Source organism: Cervus canadensis, chromosome 14 (genome assembly GCF_019320065.1).
Source record: "Cervus canadensis isolate Bull #8, Minnesota chromosome 14, ASM1932006v1, whole genome shotgun sequence".
Classification (NCBI taxonomy): Eukaryota; Metazoa; Chordata; class Mammalia; order Artiodactyla; family Cervidae; genus Cervus; species Cervus canadensis.
This window is the reverse complement of record NC_057399.1, coordinates 25748074-25762112: the sequence shown is the minus strand read 5'-3', so window position 1 is coordinate 25762112 and position 14039 is coordinate 25748074. Positions and strand designations below refer to the sequence as shown.

Below are 14039 nucleotides of genomic sequence, written 5' to 3'. Positions count from 1 at the left end.
CTTCCAGTCTAGTCCCTGGAGAGATTCCAATCTCCTGCTCTAGCCTTTCCCTTTTCTGCTTATCATGGGGAAGGAATATGCATCTAAGGCTTTAAATCACAAAGCCAGCAAGCTGGCTCTTCACAGCATCAGAGCCCTTAGCAGTAGCGGCCTCAGTTCCCAGAGAGCTACACAAAGACCACAGCGAATTTATTACTGTTTTCAGTTTACAAGTGGGGAATACACAACACTGGTCAGGAAGTGGAAGGCATTATGAATGGGAAAGCCTGAGAGTAGACAGGCATCCGTTAACAACAGCAACAAAAATCCTGTTCCTTATAAAATAGGACTCTCAAAATGGGGGCATGATGGCTAGAATTTAAATATCCCAAGGTAGTTTAAAAACCCAAGGGAAGGGCTCTTAACTATTTATACATATTTTAAAAAATGATCCTACTTTTTCTTGGAGGAGAACATTTTAGCCCTGATAGTAAGGCCCTTTTAACCTGACTTAGCAATGAAGGCAGGGACTTCCCAGGTGGCGCTAGAGGTAAAGAACCCACCTGCCAATGCAGGAGACATAACAGATTATGGGTTTGATCCCTGGGTTGGGAAGATCCCTTGATGGAGGCATAGCAACCCACTCCAGTATTCTTGCCTGGAGAATCCCATGGACAGAGGAGCCTGGCAGGCTACAGCCCATGGGGTCGCAAAGAGTTGAAACAACAGAAGCAATTTAGCAGCAAGCAGCAGTAATGAAGGCAAGGGTGAATTTGTGGGTTTGGAAGAATTATTTTTTCTATGGGGCCCAATATATTTTCCCACTGACTATAGTACAGCAAGTAGAGCTCTTGAGAATGCAGTGGACTTGACAGGGAGTAATTCTTCCAGAAAAAGCCTCTCCAGCTGACTAGTTTCAGGGGGAAATGCAGAGGAATCTCACTGCACAAGCTTGACATCCCTGTGGACTTGGGAACCAGCTCTGGGAGCCTGTTGGGCAGGGTTGCAGAGCCCTCTGGTGGACTCCTGCTTGACTGCATTTATTATAAAGGCTCTGAATCTGATGGCCCAAGGTTACCCTTGAATTCAAGTACGTCACATAGGGTGGCATTTTGATGGCTTCTTTAATGCTATGAAATGAGGGAGAGAAGAGAGAGACCCACACCCTCAACCTGAAGGACAAGAAATATGCTCATTTTGCGGGGGGCTGGTAGGCTATTGCCCAGCAGGGGGATAAGAAATGTTGAGAAGGAATAAGCTAGGGAATAAATTAACAAAGGCATAGTTCATCCTGGAGCTGCTGAAATGCATTTGCAGAATCATAGGTATTGGTAGACTGGGTCCAAAAAGACCCAGAGTAAGGGGTTTCAATGGGAATTAAAAGTGGAAAATTCAAAGATAAAAAACAAATTTTTTAAGTAGAAAAAAAATTTAAAAGTCACATTTATCAAGATGAGGAAAGGGAGGTGTAAACAGTGTTGAAGACAGCTGGAGGTTTCTTGGGGCAAGAGTGATGCTCCAGAAAATACAGGTTAGATCCCAAGCATATGTGACGTGACAATCTTATAAACACACCCTGAAGCCTCCCAGGTTTGTCTGTAGTGGCCGAAACCAAGTCCCTTATTTCTGTGGCAGCATTAGAGAAATTGTTTCCAGCTTAATTTGGACCCCAACCTTCCTTACTCCCCTCCATTCACAGAGGTAACTAACCACTGTCTTTCTCCTCTGTTTTCTTTTAGGAAAGTCGTTACCTCTCTCATCTTTTCTATTCCCAGGGTGAAAATATAGGAAATGACGATCCATTCCTGGGTAGAAGGCCAGCGCTCCATCTTCACTAGCACGATATAGTTGAACAGCATCAAGTATCCGATGTACGCCAGCTGTAAGGAAACACAATACAGTGCTCTGGCTGCGAAGACCTGGGAGCCGTGCCCTTGGGCAAGGACGCTATGCAGCAGGACACACCAAGGTCAGCAAGCAGGGCTAGTTATTCACGATGAAATGAACTTCTAGGGGCTCAACTATCGAGAGAATTTTAAAAGACTATAATATTTGAAATAATTGATATTCAATCTTCCTTTTGAACCTTGCATGTCTCGGGTCCCCACATTCTGCTTGTACCAATGTGTCATGACGCACCATTTTGTTTTGCAATTACCCCATTTCTGGAGTCTTCTTGGCTAAAAAGGGAACCTCTTCTCTCAGGGACTGCTCTTGCTTATATATGAGGCTTGGGTCCTTGAACCAGGACAGCACAGTCAATTTTTGCCTGAAGAATGCCAGGTAAATTAAACGTCTATAAGAAGGAAAGGCAGACACATGCTATACTTGTGAATTGGTCAAAACAACACAAAAATAGCCTGGACTTCCTTGGAGCCCCACTTTAATTCTCTTCTGTGTTAGCTTTTTTTTTTTTTTCCCTCCTATCTTAATGTGCTTGGCTTGGCAGTACCCTGGGAGGGTTATACCTCATCCCTGGCATGACTATCCTGCCCTATCCAAGGTAGGATGATAGTCCTTCCTGGTTTCTCCTTCTTTGAAACAAAACAAGAGAAGACAAGTAATTTATAGGAAAGAATGGGTCTGCGAGGCTGACTGTGACTTGGAGTGAGATTTAATTCTCACGAGGCAGTAACACTGGAGGTTGAGCCCTGATGGAACTGGCTGAGTGGCAGTGTGTCCCAGGAATACTCCTCAGGGCTCAGGTTTGCTGACTGTCACCGGAGGAGGCAGGGATGTCTAGATGAGTGGAGAGGAGGAGGGCTGGCGAGGCTCTTACATAAGAGGCTGAGGAAAAAATTCATTCCAGGGTGGGCAGTGGCAAAGAAGCTAAGCCTTTTCTAGGTGAGGCTTCAAGTTGAGCAATGTACTTGGCTAGCTTTAGGGGCCTCAGGGGCTGTGAATAGGAACTGAGTAATTCAAAGCTGCACTCTTTGGAGCTTAGCAAAGAATAGGATATAGTGTGGGCAAAAGGACTGAGACCTTGAGAATTCTGGAGGTACAGGGTGATTCTGGAGCCCTGGAGGCTGCTTAGAAGGTGGAAAAACATGCAGCCTGGCTGGGGACACAGGGGTACGGGCAGCCCTAAAGAGCTAGAAAAACACTGCTTTCTCTCCTAATGGACCTCTTTTCTTCTTTCCTTCCCCTCCTTTTTTCCCCTCATCTCCCTTTCCTTCTTTTTTCCCTTCCTCTTTACTTTTCCTCCTCCCCTTTCCTTTTTTCTTCCCATTTTCTTTTTTCCTTCCCCCTTTCTCTTTTTTCCATGTTTTTTCCTTCTCCCATTTCTTTTGTTTCCCCTTCTTTTTCATCTTCCTCCTTTTTCTTTCTTCCCCCTCCTTCTTTTTCCTTTTTAAAAACAAATGAATACATAGATCCTGAATAAGACTTACAGACATTTTCTGAGACCTTGTTATGTTGATGGATTTACAGATACAGCTATTTAATTTCTCATCTCTCGAAGGGCCGGCATATGCATATATATGTTGGAGATCATGTATGAAAGTGAGAGGGCAGCTTAACAGACGCTGAAGAGTCAGCAGAGCTCCTTCTCTTCTTGCTGAGATTCGCTCCTGTACACCCACCCCGCCCAAGGACCACTCTTTATAACCACGCCTCAGTTCCTACCCCACCCACATTGAGATCATTAGCACACTGTGAAAACCTCACCTGGAGAGAATCTTGTCTACTCAATGTGAAACGGTGTAGGATGGTGTTTAAGGTGTAATTTGTTTTATACGGTTCCTGTTTACCATTATATATTGGCATCCACTCTCTAGTCCCTATGAGTTCTGTACTTTACAAAACACAAGGAAAGGACTTTATTGGTTAAACGCTAAAATATACTCTCAGCCATCTTCTGACCTGAAACCCTTCTCTTTTTAGTTGCTTCTTTCTCCTTGTTGGATCAAATTCCACGGCTTCTGGTGGGCCTTGTTAACCGCCCAGGTTTTGTCATTTTAGTTCATTGTAAAACTTTCCAAACCCTTATCTTCTCTTGTCACAAGTAGGCCCAGTGACACACACACACACAATTCCTCCAGAACCTCTTCATTTTAGTACTTAAATAACTCCTTCAATCTGCCTCTGTCCTGTAAATACAGGTACAGTGTAATTTGGCAGAAGGACTAGTGTTTGGTGGAAGGAATGTAGATGAAAAGTCAGTGACACTTGGATTTAAAAATCCTCCACTCAGCTGTATCTTTTTGTGCAAATCACTTCGCTTGCCTGGGCCTCCTTCTGTGAAATGGAGATGTTTGCAACTGACCCTGCAGAGCTTTTGGAAGGACAGGGAGACGGGAATATGCATCTCTCTCCTGACACAGCCCAGTGAATGGTGGCTGACATTATTATACACCTCTGTTTTCAAGAAACTTCTATTCTTCTTACTTCTGCTTACCTCAGTCCTTCCTTTTTACCCCTGTTCATTATTCATACCTCTGTTCTTTTTTCTTTTTTAAATTGACCTCATTGCTTATGCTTCCTCCAGGACCTTCTCTTTTAGCTCCTGCCTGTTTTTTAAACCATAACTACTCTACAATGCTTTCCTTTCCATTATCAAGCTACAATATACTATTTGGGGACAACTCTCAAAATATGGACTTCCAAAAATAGGGCTTTGAACATGTTTCAATGGTACAACAGAGGACTGACTGCTCTTAGAAACAACCTATCTTAGAACTCGCTAACATTCATGGGGCCTTGCTGCACAGTACCCTACAGGACATGGTTTAATGGCTGTGGGTGTATGTGTGAATATACATTCATATATATACATACTTGTATATATCCTGTAAGCTTTAACAGGCTGTGTGTAGAATTCCATAATTTTGAAAAGAAACATAACCTTATGATTCTTAGCTTAGTGGGACTCCTTTAAGAATCTGTTTACATATTCTTATAAAATTTCCATTAACCAAGATGCATGACTCCTAAAGGATGAAAAGTAAGCAACCAAAGCCTGCTGAAGCTGCCTGGGGGTCCCTGGTGGGGCTCGGCCATTCCTCACTTCTTCCGGGGCCTTTTCCTAACGCCACAAGAGTGTGGAAGGGCTGCATGCTGTCGGCAGATGAAGAGTCTGCTCTGCTGGAAAAGCCCCGAGCACAGCGGTGCCCTCTGACCTGGCACCATGGTACCGTGAACTGGCGTCCTCTCCCACTGGGCCCTAGGAGCAGGCGCTCACACAAGCAGGTCTGGGAGCCAGCTGGAACAGCAGAGGACTCACCTGCTCTCTGGAAACTTGCTAAGACAGGGAACCGACGTTATGTGGAAGTGAGGTGTGCCTTACCTTTCAGAACCTTGGGACTGTAGAACGGGATACTTTTGGAAATTGGGGTGGGACCTACTCTTACAGACAAAAAAGAAAAGCAAATGGGCCCTTTGATTTAAAGCTGCATTTTACTGGTCAGCATCCCTGGGGATTTTAAAGATTGACACTCCACATCTCCATTTACTTCCTTGAGGCCTGGGCTTTGTCAGTGCACATGGATTTCTGGAAATCATTGTGGAAACACAATCGGACATAACTGGAGCATCGGTCTAAGGGGTATGTGGAGGGTAATCCAGTCAGCCATGAAGAAAGGACCTGGACACGTGCCCTCCCCCGCTTCTCAGAGAGGCAGCCCCACAACCTGCAGTATATTGTACAAGGAAAGCAGTGTGCCCTATGCTTCCCGGACCACAAGACTCACCTGAGAACTTAAACTGCCTCTCAGGCTCCTCCCTAGAGATTCATTTAGTGGGGGCTATGATAGGGTCAGGAATTTGCATTTCTAACACAAGCCTTTAGCATCATGGAAGTTTTAGAAATACCAGTCTGAAAACTCAGCCCTTTGTCTAGAGTAATGGTTCTCATACCTGGCTACTCATTACAACCATTTGGGAGCTTTGAAATATCCTGATGTCTAGGCTGTGCCCCAGACCAATAACATTAGAATCTCCAGGAAAAAGAACCCATGAATCTTTTAAAATATAAATAGAACCCAGGTGTTTTTTTTCTCAGTACTCCAGGTGATTCCAGTGTATAGCCAAGGCTCAGAACCATTGGCCAGGGCATTTGTGATCTAAAAATATTCGTGGCTAACAAACTGCCACAGCTACGTGAAGGGAACTAGAAAAATCAAGAAAGTAAAATTAATACAGAACACAAGGAAAAAAAGATGTCTCAGAAGGATAAAAGAATCACATACTCCATTTGTGCAGGTGATAGATAATTCCTGAAACTACTACATCTATTGGCTTCTTTTATGCTCTAGAAAAGGAATCTGTAAACATTTTCTGTAAGGACCAGATAGTTAAGATAGTTTAAGGTTTTTGTGGGTCAAATGATCTCTATTGCAAGTGACCAACTTGACAGTTGGTGCATAAAAGCAGCCAGATTACAGGTAAATGAATGGGTTGGGTTGTGTCCCAGTAAAACTTTATCTATGGACATATAATTACATGTGAATTTCATGTGTGACAAATTCATCTTTAATTGGTTTTATTTCAACTCTTTAAAAATGTGAAAAACACTTTTAGCTCACGGGCCACAATAATGGGCAGTGGGCTGGATTTGACCCATGAGCTGTGGTTTGCCAAATTCTGACCTAGGCTGAGACAATTAAAGCAGTCTAATATAAGGGAAAGGGCAGACCTGGCATAAAATACAATAAGAAACATTATGTTGGTTTAGGAAAAGTATATATAAAGCACCTAGCAGAGTGCCTCATAGTAGGTGTTCAATAAATGACAGTCTATCATTGTTGAGTGGATGGATGAATAAAACACTATTGCTCTGCAATTGGTCTAGCCTAGGAATAACAAGTTACCTTTATCTTATGCTTAATGTGTTCCAGGCACTGTTCTAAGTGCTTTACATATTTTAACACATTTAATCTTTACCAATCCTTATAAAGTAGGTACTATTATTATCCCCATCTTAAGAAAACTGGGAACAGAGTGTTAAAGTAAATTGCTTAAGGTCACACGACAATAAAGAGGCCCAGACAGGATTTGTACTTAGGCTGTCTGACTCCAAAGTCCATGCTTGCCACTGGTTGTCAGAAAACAAATATCTGCATGCAATATATAAATAGAAATGATTTTTGCATGCCTTAGTTATTTTGGAGGGGGGGAGAATACTTTTCTTTTTTTAATGTTAATAAATTAAAATTTTTACTTCCTTTTACTTTATTTATATTTTGATAATTTTTCATCCTCTTTCAAGGCTATACTTTAAAGCAGTGATTTTCAGCGTGTGCTGTTTATCCCGCGAGGAGACATCTGGCAATGTCTCAGACAGTATGTTTATCACATCTAGGGTTGGAGATGGCTACTGACACCTAGCGGACAGAGGCCAGGATGCTGCTCTGCATGTTACAATGCGCAGGGCTGCCCTCCTTAACAAAGAATTATTCTGCCCCAAATGTCAATAGTGATGAGGTTGGGAAAGCCTGACTTAAAGCCATCATTCAGTGTCAGCACACAGGACCACACAAAAAGGACCTCATCTAGTCATCTGCGTCATCTCGGCCTCAGACTCAGATTATGCTGCCGCTGACTCAAGTGACTGGTGTGTAGCTGGCTGTGAGAAAGGCCAAAAGTGCAGACGCACTGCTTTCCACCTGGCCCCACTCCACAGTGGCTGGAGAGCAGCAGAAATGACCTGGGTCAAAACTTACCTTAAGCTTAAAATATCATGAAAAACAGAGGCATAAAACTAGCAGTCAGGCCATTTCTCCCCTCTCAGGAGGCTATTTCAGGGATAATCTTTCATCTTGTGGGCAGAAAATATGTGCAGGGTATGCTTACTGGACAGTATTTGCTGTGATTGTAGGTTTCTTTACATGTTTTTTGCTATTTTGTTTGCATGTTGTTTGTGTCAGAGCAAGAAAGCTTGTTTGATGACGTATTGGGAGTAATTACATACTTCTGATCCCCATCTTAAGTGGTTTTCCTTCTAATACTCTGCTCAGCCCACCAACTGTCACCCTAAAACCAGGATTGACATCTAAAATGGGCAACTCTGATCCAGCACTCATCCATCCAGAACATGGGAGCATTTTGTAAAAGGACCTCTATTTCCCTTCTAGATTCGACTCACATTCATCTCATCTCTATTTCTGTTAGCTCTTTTACCATTTCCTTTATTTTCTGCAAGGAGGAGAAATGTAGAAACTGTGGAAGCTGCCTCACAAGCTCCACAAATCTTGCAAAGCTATAGGAAAAAGCAAGGTCATAGAACTGTTATTCCTGCCTGTGTGGTCGTTATATTATGACTCGCAGAAGAAACTGACACTGACTCTCTGTGGCCATCCATTAAAAAGGAGAAAAGGAAAGGTACTTACAGTGTAGAACCAGAACTTCACAATGGGTGCATTGTAGAATTCATAGATTTTTCTGCCCAGGGGGATTAACCGGTGTCTGCTCTGAACTTCTTCTTCATCCTTCTTCCTGGAGGACTCCCCGTTGTTTCTTCCCAACATTGCCTGTGGTGGAAGAGGACCCATAGCATCACAGCAGGGTTCTGGAGAGCAGGTAGTTCAACATGCTCATTTTATAGATGGGAAAGTTCTCCACAGAACTGGAGAGCTTTGTTCAGGGTCCTCAGAGAGTTGGAGATTGTGCCTTCTCTAGGTGTGCATTTGCATTACACATAGAATCTGTATACCCTTTGCCTGGGATGGAAGGCCTTAGGGATATTTCTTGATTGTTCTCATCTCTTCCTCCCTGGAACCTCTGGAAGATGAGGTGTTGGAAGATACCCAAAGTTCTGAGAGGCAGAAAGAGCATAACCTGGAAAGACCAGGAACCTCTCATTCCTCCCAACCCCTTCTTTTCCTTTATCATGAGACAGGCAGGTCTGGGTTCTCTACTCAAGCTAATGACTCTCAAGTCAAGGGTACCTTAGACTAGTCATGCCTTATTTGTCCAAAGGTTATGGATATTCAAGAGGTTTAGTTATCTGAAGTGCCCGAGCTTATGTTAGGAGCATCTACTCAACTTTTAGGCATATGCCTTGGTTTCCTGATTTTAAACCCTGCGAAGCCTTAGTCTGGTGATTCCTGGGCACACTGCATTCCTCTGCATGCGAGGGTCAACCAGATGGGACTAGAAGTCAGGCCTGACTTGAAAAGGCCCTCATTTTTAAGTTGTTGTGGATTTCCTTAAATCAGTTATTTCCTTCTCACTATTGACAGCAGCAGGAACAACAGTGATTAAACATCACAAAAAAGGCAGAACTTGAAAAAAGGCAGACATTCAGAAAGAAGATTGGTCCTAATCTAGACACTTAGCATCTGTGGCACATTGGGCAAATTATTTTAACCTCTCTGAGATTTAGTTTCTTTAACTGTAAAATAAAGGTAGTAATAGCACCTGATAGAGGCTTGGTCTACAAATCAATCAGCATCTGGCATTTAATAAGTGCTCAGTAAATATTGTTGTTTAGTCGCTAAGACAGGTCTGACTTTTTTGCGACCCCATGGACTGTAGCCTGCCAGGTTCCTCTGTCCATGGGATTTCCCAGGCAAAAGTACTGAAGTGGGTGGCTATTCCCTTCTCCAGGGGATCTTCTCAACCCAATCCACATCTCTTGGGGATCCAATCCACATCTCTTGCATTGGCAGGCAGATTCTTTACCACTGAGCCATCAGGGAAGCCTCAGTAAATATTAGCTGGTCTTTAAAGTGAACTAGAATTTCTCAGATTCTCTTGACTGAAATGATCTAGTTGGGATATCTCACCAGAAAAAGGTGTGTTATTAGGGGTCCATTACACCATAATTTCTTGGCTTTAATTCTTTCTATGTTGTTCTAAGCAAGCTTAGTTCTACAATGTTTGGCAGAGGAAATTTTTATTAAGTGTGAGAAAAGGGTAGAATCTTACAACTACTCAGAGACTGACAAGGGCTTGGGAGAAGAAAAAGTACTAGGAATAATGGTTTAAAGTTGAAGATCTAATCACTAAAACGATTTACCCTGAAGTTGGTAACAGAGGCAACCAACAGGTGATTCTGGCTTCAAACCACCTTACCCACAATATGAAATATTAGTTTCAACTATTTCTGTCATTACCTCAAATATTCACTTTACTTAAATATGTAACAATCACAAATGGTTTACCTGTAACCAGAGAATTACAGGAGAGGGTAATTTCCATTCCTTTATTGACCCTCTGGCTGGAAAAGTACCTTGAACTAATGAATAAGTAAGACTCCACACTATGGCCTATCTAAGTATTTATTTTGATCAGTGAGCTTCATGATAGATACTAGACAGCAATAGGGTTCTATAAATATTGATCATTAACCTCAAGAAACTCTAAAGGTACATGATATTTGCCTTCTATAATTTATAATTTATGTAACACAATTATCCTACTTCTGTTTATTTATATGCTCAAAGATACAGGATCATTTTGGTAGACACTTAGATGAGAGTAAAGGCAGCCTGGAGGGTTTTAGGCATCTCAGAGAATAGCATCTCGGGGTAAACTCTAGGGACAGTGGCTTTTTCCACAGTTACAACAATGCCTTTGGTCTCTGGATGTATTGAGACTTCATTAGGCAAAATTCAAGACACTGGCAAGGCAGGTAAAACAAAAAGAAAAACAGAACAATCTATTTTGCCTTAAATATTCAAAAGTATTTCAAAGTGAGTATACTTCTAAGAGGCTTGTCCTTCATGGTTTAAGTAAAGCACTTTTGGCATTTCATTAATTCCAGCCTAAGCAGCTTAACTTGCTGATTTTGTTGATTTCTTTTTCCAGTAGTCAAACATTTCCTTTGGCTACATTTCTTAAAGCAGATTGCAACAGGGTCGAATTCAGATAAGACTGCACAACATGGATTTCAGAATCTTTGCTGGCTGGACACAGATGTCAAGCCTGGGAAAGATCCTTTGAGGTGAACTAAGCTATTGAAGGCTACTAAACTGAAGCAAACTGAGGCTGATATTTCATGTACAACTTTGGAAGGGCCAAGGGAAAATGTTCTATTCCAAGAGAGGATATATCGGTTTAACACAAAAGCTCAAATATCAGTCCTATGAAGGGAGCGGAGTTGTCAACAAGTTGCATTTTCCAATTCTGTTCAGAGTGAGCTGAGACCAGTGGTCCAGCAGTAACAGAACTTGTCATTAGGGTCTAAAGAAGCACCACATTAAAAAAAGGTGCTGTCCAACTCTGATTTTGCCAGCCCATTAGTCCCTTCCTTCCTTTCATTCTCCCTGCTGTTTTAGCTTGTGGAGAATCAGTTCAGGCATTAATGCTACTGTGGTGTCTTCTATTTGGGTTCTCAGTAGGCAACAGCAGGGGCTATTCTCTGGGAAGCAAAATTTGCTCTCAGTTCAGAGATGCACCTTTCATTGTGGCTTCTTGAAACATCAGATCCTCAAAACTCTGAATGGAGCAGGAAAGGGAGCTGCCTCTCTGTTTTCCTCCTTGAGACCCAACCAGAGAGAATACTGCTTTAGCTTCTGACTACCTTCCTAGTTTCCTACTCTGAGCCCTCCTAGGATGTACGCCAAAGTCAAGGCCATGTCAAACTTGACATAGGAGGCCCATGCATCCCTATTGGATTCTCTTTACTACATGGCAGACCAAACGAGCTGAGCTCCTACATTTGTGACTAGGAAGAAACTCCTTGCATCCCTTAGCTTTATCAGTTAAAAGTGTGGCCAGTGCACAAAGACAGAAATATAGATCAATGGAACAGAATAGAAAGCCCAGAGATAAATCCACGAACCTATGGACACCTTATCTTTGACAAAGGAGGCAAGGATATACAATGGAAAAAAGACAACCTCTTTAACAAGTGGTGCTGGGAAAACTGGTCAACCACTTGTAAAAGAATGAAACTAGAACACTTTCTAACACCATACACAAAAATAAACTCAAAATGGATTAAAGATCTAAATGTAAGACCAGAAACTATAAAACTCCTAGAGGAGAACATAGGCAAAACACTCTCCGACATAAATCACAGCAAGATCCTCTATGACCCACCTCCCAGAATATTGGAAATAAAAGCAAAACTAAACAAATGGGACCTAATGAAACTTAAAAGCTTTTGCACTACAAAGGAAACTATAAGCAAGGTGAAAAGACAGCCCTCAGATTGGGAGAAAATAATAGCAAATGAAGAAACAGACAAAGGATTAATCTCAAAAATATACAAGCAACTCCTGCAGCTCAATTCAGAAAATAAATGACCCAATCAAAAAATGGCCCAAGAACTAAACAGACATTTCTCCAAAGAAGACATACAGATGGCTAACAAACACATGAAAAGATGCTCAACATCACTCATTATCAGAGAAATGCAAATCAAAACCACAATGAGGTACCATTACACGCCAGTCAGGATGGCTGCTATCCAAAAGTCTACAAGCAATAAATGCTGGAGAGGGTGTGGAGAAAAGGGACCCCTCTTACACTGTTGGTGGGAATGCAAACTAGTACAGCCACTATGGAGAACAGTGTGGAGATTTCTTAAAAAATGGAAATAGAACTGCCATATGACCCAGCAATCCCACTTCTGGGCATACACACTGAGGAAACCAGATCTGAAAGAGACACATGCACCCCAATGTTCATCGCAGCATTGTTTATAATAGCCAGGACATGGAAGCAACCTAGATGCCCATCAGCAGACAAATGGATAAGGAAGCTGTGTACATATACACCATGGATATTACTCAGCAATAAAAAGAATTTCAGTTTGAACCGTCCCTAATTGAGATGGATGTAGCTGGAGCCCATTATACAGAGTGAGTAAGCCGAAAGTAAAGAACAACAGCATTACTAACACATATATATGGAATTTAGAAAGGTGATAACGATAAACCCTATATGCAAAACAGAAAAAGAGACACAGAAATAACAGAACAGACTTTTGAACTTTTGTGGGAAGAATGTGAGGTGGGATATTTCAAAAAACGCAGGTGTTAATACTATCTTATGTGAAACAGATCACCAGCCCAGGTGGGATGCATGAGACAAGTGCTCCGGCCTGGTGCACTGGGAAGACCCAGAGGAATCGGGTGGAGAGGGAGGTGGGAGGGGGGATCGGGATTGGGAATACATGTAAATCCATGGCTGATTCATATCAACGTATGACAAAACCCACTGGAAAAAAAGAAAAAAAAAAACAAATAAATCCCAGATAAAAAAAAAAAAAAAAAAGTGTGGCCAGTGGAGTCTGCATGTCTGGGTTCTAATCCTGGCTTTGGAACTAATTAGGTGGATAACCTCAGGCCACTTAACCTATCTTGAATCTCAGCTTCCTCATCTGTAAAATGGTATAACAATAGTACCTACCTTGCGAACTTGCTTTGAGGATTCCATGAGTAAGTGTAAGTAAAGCATTGAACACCATTATAACAACATTAACAAACATTTATCTCATGATAGGCACAAGTATACATTAGTTACATGTAAGCTTTTCACGTTGTTTACATGTACCTGTGAGCTATTGATAATAATAATGTTATTATTCTCATATTAGAGGTTAAGAAACTGTGCCTGAGGTCCTACAGTGAGTAGGTGATTGGGCAGGATTCTGCTGAAGTATTTAATAAAGATCCGATACTACTACCACCAATGTTTCTGCTAATGATCAAAATATGGTTTCCTATACTTGAAGGGGTTCAGAAGCCAAAATTAAGGTCAGATCGTTAGGGAAGACAGTCATTTGCTCCTAACATAGAGGGAAGCAGATGCCTCAACTGATTTACAGAAGGATCCTGAAACTGAAAGCAAACATTGGATTTCAACTCAGTGAGTGAAAAGCTGTGGCTTGAGGTTTATACACTGTTATACTTGGGGATGGGAATGTGCCTGCAAATAGATCTTTAAGAAAGACCTGCTGGAAGGAAATGGCATTTATCTGGAGGAAAAACAACTCACATAGATAATATACATGCTGTTCTTTCGAAACATCCCACCCTCACCTTCTCCCACAGAGTTCAAAAGTCTGTTCTGTACTTCTGTGTCTCTTTTTCTGTTTTGCATATAGGGTTATCATTACCATCTTTCTAAATTCCATATATATGTGTTAGTATGCTGTAATGTTCTTTATCTTT

General features: G+C 41.8%; 1 protein-coding gene across 13 annotated transcripts in view; it reads right to left on the bottom strand.

Annotated features, from left to right (window-relative positions):
• Window positions 1–14039, bottom strand: part of TRPM3 (transient receptor potential cation channel subfamily M member 3) — a 936946-nt gene that overhangs the window by 72916 nt on the left and 849991 nt on the right. For all 13 annotated transcript variants that reach the window (XR_006272993.1, XR_006272994.1, XM_043487226.1 and 10 more), the window contains 2 exons: window positions 8304–8444; window positions 1731–1859 (listed from right to left, as the gene is read on the bottom strand). Coding sequence is in view for 11 of the 13 variants with exons in the window: in XM_043487226.1 (XP_043343161.1) it covers window positions 1731–1859; window positions 8304–8444 (270 nt within the window). In the remaining 2 variants the exon portion in view is untranslated. The remainder of the gene's footprint in view (window positions 1–1730; window positions 1860–8303; window positions 8445–14039) is intronic.